Below are 3,250 nucleotides of genomic sequence, written 5' to 3' on the forward strand. Positions count from 1 at the left end.
ACTCAGAGGTCTCCATTAGTTATAAACTGGTTGGCCTAGTAGCTCAGGCTTCTTATCAACTAATTCTTACATCCTACAACCTCACCAATTATTCTTGTCTGTGTTAGTCACATGATTTGGTACCTTTCTCATTTGCTTCCTCTCTGTCTGGGTGACCACTGCAGACTGACTCTTTCCTCTTCCCAGAATTCTCCTGTTCTCGTGGCCCAGCCTCTACTTCCTGCTTGGCTGCTCCACCTATACTTCCTGCCTGGCTACTGGCCAATCAGCATTTTATTAGACAAGTACAAGAAACAAATCTTTACAGGTAAAACCATTGTCCCACACATAATAAAGGCAAATATCACACCATCCTATCAATAGATGCAGAAAAGTAGCTGGAATAGCCCAATGTCCTTTCACAATAAAAGCCCCACGTGCCCAGGTAAGGAGACTTCCTTACTCTGATGTCTGTTAGGAACCCACAGCTGACGTCACCATGTGCCCTACCTTCTCCCTAACCTCTAGCAAGGCACAGGCCCATTAATGCCATCACCACTGGGAGATGGATGTTCTCACATCCAAGCTAAGCCCTTGAGTGGCCAAACAGATGCTTTGGAAACTGTGGAACTCAGGTGAACACCTTCTCAGTACATCAGGAAGACGTGCCCCGCTCACCTGGAGACTTTCCCGGTTCCTAGCAGAATCTGAGTGAGCATCGTTGCAGAAATCTGCAAGTTGGTTTTAAAACTAATATGTAATTGCAAGAACCCATCATCAGCACAAGGGAAAAAAGAGAACAAATATGGACAACTCGCACTTTCTAGTAAAATTTTCCCACAGAGCAACAACGAGCCTCTCCATTGGTCCTGACCTAGAAATAACAAAGAGCTGGTCACTTGTCCCTGCCCAGTCCCCTGCCCCAGCTATGTGCTCAGCAAACCTCTGAGAGGGGGAGGGGAGGGGGATGGAAGAGGAGGGGGAGGGGGGGAGAACGAGGAGTATATCTGACCTTTAGGACACACTACAGGCAGAGTGTCTGCGCACCCCAATGGGAAGCAGATTTCTCAGATCAGCGTAGGAAGCAGAATGTATAAGAGACTGGTTGATGAGTTGGGCCTCCAGGTACTAAACTCTCATCTTCAAACCACCAAACATGAGCTGGGCATGGTGAGGCACACCTGAAACCCCACCAGGAGTTCCAAGTCATCCTCCACTAAACAGTAAATTCCGGGCTAGCCTAGGCTATATGTGGCCTTGCCTCAAAAGGAAGAAGTTTAAAGAGGCTGAAATGTGAAAACACATTTTACCAAGATGCCTGGGCAGGAGAGAAGCAGGTGAGAGTCTTGGTGGGAAATGCCAAGCACAGTGGAGGAGCCCCACAGCCTGTTAGAGCCACTGAGGTTAAGAAGCCCAGCGTGGGGAGCACATTTGCCCACACTGTGTGTAGGACGCTCTGCAGCGGGGCAGATGGGTCCCCTAAACACACTGAGCACAACGCCAGCCACTAGAGAGCACATCCCAGCACAAACACAGAGAACCAAGAGTGCAGCCTGGTCACACGGCTGTGGAGTGCAAATGGCCTGCCTCTCGGGGATGGTGCAGCCTGGGGATAAACATTTACCCACGTGTGACCCAAGAAGTGTACACAGAGATTTACTCCAGAGGAAAGAAAACTCACCATCATAGAAAACACCAAACACAAACAACAGTGACTACCACCTTATTCCTACCCGTAGTAAACAGGAAACAGTCAAAACATCTCCCAGATACACTGTGGGAAATCGATACAATGTAACTATAGAGCTGTAGAAAGACGTAAACCTGGTGGGAATAGTTGGTTGAATTTTGAGGTCAGAAAATTTTAAACCACAAAGACTGGCTTAAACGGAAGGGAGGGAAGAGGAGTGGGTCTTATGGCTGACAACTCTATGGGTCCAGGGAGGCAGGCTAGCTGCCCCGGCAGAATTAGAAACTTCAACTGGTTCCAAGTGTCCTTTTGCTGTCCCTGGCTTTAGCTCTTCTTTCTGTAGGCAGGAGCTCTCCAAGCCTCTTACTAAAGCTCTGCCCACTCCTGTCCTCTGGTGTCATGCACCCCCCAGCCATCCCAAAGCAGCAGCAGCGCAGGAAGACTCCATCTTGGGGTGTCCATCCTGCTAGGCTCAGGTTGGGTGCTGGGCTGTGTGAAAGCCCCGAGGTGCCCCCATTCATTCGAGGCACAGGTTCCCAGTATAAGTGGACGCACAGCACATGGTGACATTTCACTTGCAGGGGGTCCCAGTCCTGCATCACAGCTCCCTTTCTCTGTGGCTATTCTGAAAATCCTGCGTTCTAGAAGAATCCATCTCCCTCTAGTTTTCCCTCATTGTCTCATTCTCTACAGACCGGTGCCATGTTGAGACACTCAGAATGGTTTCCCCCAGGGTTCAGGGACACTTCCCCGCCAGGAGTGTGTAGCCAGTAGGTTTTATGACCCTACCCACCTACCTGGGCTGGAACTCCAAATTTCTCACTGCCTAATGGGGCAGCCTGGATGATGAGGCATGTGGTGTGTGCACAAAGCCAGACCCAGCTTGGACAAGGCTCCACTCGGAGGACCAAACACACAGCACCTTCAGGCTCTAGCCAGGACCACGTGGGGCTCAGGAGGAGTGACTCGCCTGTAAATAAACAGATTAACAAGGGTTTTAGGACGCAGCTTAAAATACCCATGAGGAAAGAAGGTTCTAGAGGCTTCTGGCTGACAACATACCCTGGTATAAAAGCTGACGGCACAGCACATAACATACACACTCTCACGCACACTCTTAAGCTCACACCTCCCAACTCCAGTCAGCCCCACCATGGCCGCCTCCACCATGTCCATCTGCTCTGACGCTTGCACCAACTCCTCCTGGCAGGTAGATGACTGCCCAGAGAGCTGCTGTGAGCCTAGCTGCTGTGCCCCCAGCTGCTGCCAGACCAGCTGCTGCCAGCCTAGCTGCTGCCAGTCCAGCTGCTGTGCTCCCAGCTGCTGTACCCTAGCCCCCTGCCTGACCCTCATCTGCACCCCAGTGAGCTGTGGGTCCAGCCCCTGCTGCCAATCTGCCTGTAGCAGCTGCTGCACACCCTCATGCTGCCAGCAGTCTAGCTGCCAGCCAGCTTGTTGCACCTGCTCCCCTTGCCAACAGTCCTGCTGTGTGCCTGTATGCTGCAAGCCTGTCTGCTGCACACCCATCTGCTCAGGATCCTCCTCCTGCTGCCAGCAGTCTAGCTGCCAGCCCTCATGCTG

At 51.6% G+C, this 3,250-nt stretch overlaps 2 protein-coding genes across 2 annotated transcripts in view; both read left to right on the forward strand.

Annotated features, from left to right (window-relative positions):
- Positions 1-3,250, forward strand: part of Tspear (thrombospondin type laminin G domain and EAR repeats) — a 155,505-nt gene that overhangs the window by 128,837 nt on the left and 23,418 nt on the right. The window lies entirely within an intron of this gene.
- LOC101997000 (keratin-associated protein 10-3-like) overlaps positions 2,823-3,250 on the forward strand; it is an 832-nt gene continuing 404 nt past the window's right edge. The window contains exon 1 of the mRNA XM_005360252.1: positions 2,823-3,248. Coding sequence (XP_005360309.1) covers positions 2,823-3,248 — 426 coding nt within the window. The remainder of the gene's footprint in view (positions 3,249-3,250) is intronic.

The sequence above is a fragment of the Microtus ochrogaster genome, linkage group LG2 (assembly GCF_000317375.1).
Source record: "Microtus ochrogaster isolate Prairie Vole_2 linkage group LG2, MicOch1.0, whole genome shotgun sequence".
Taxonomy (NCBI): domain Eukaryota; kingdom Metazoa; phylum Chordata; class Mammalia; order Rodentia; family Cricetidae; genus Microtus; species Microtus ochrogaster.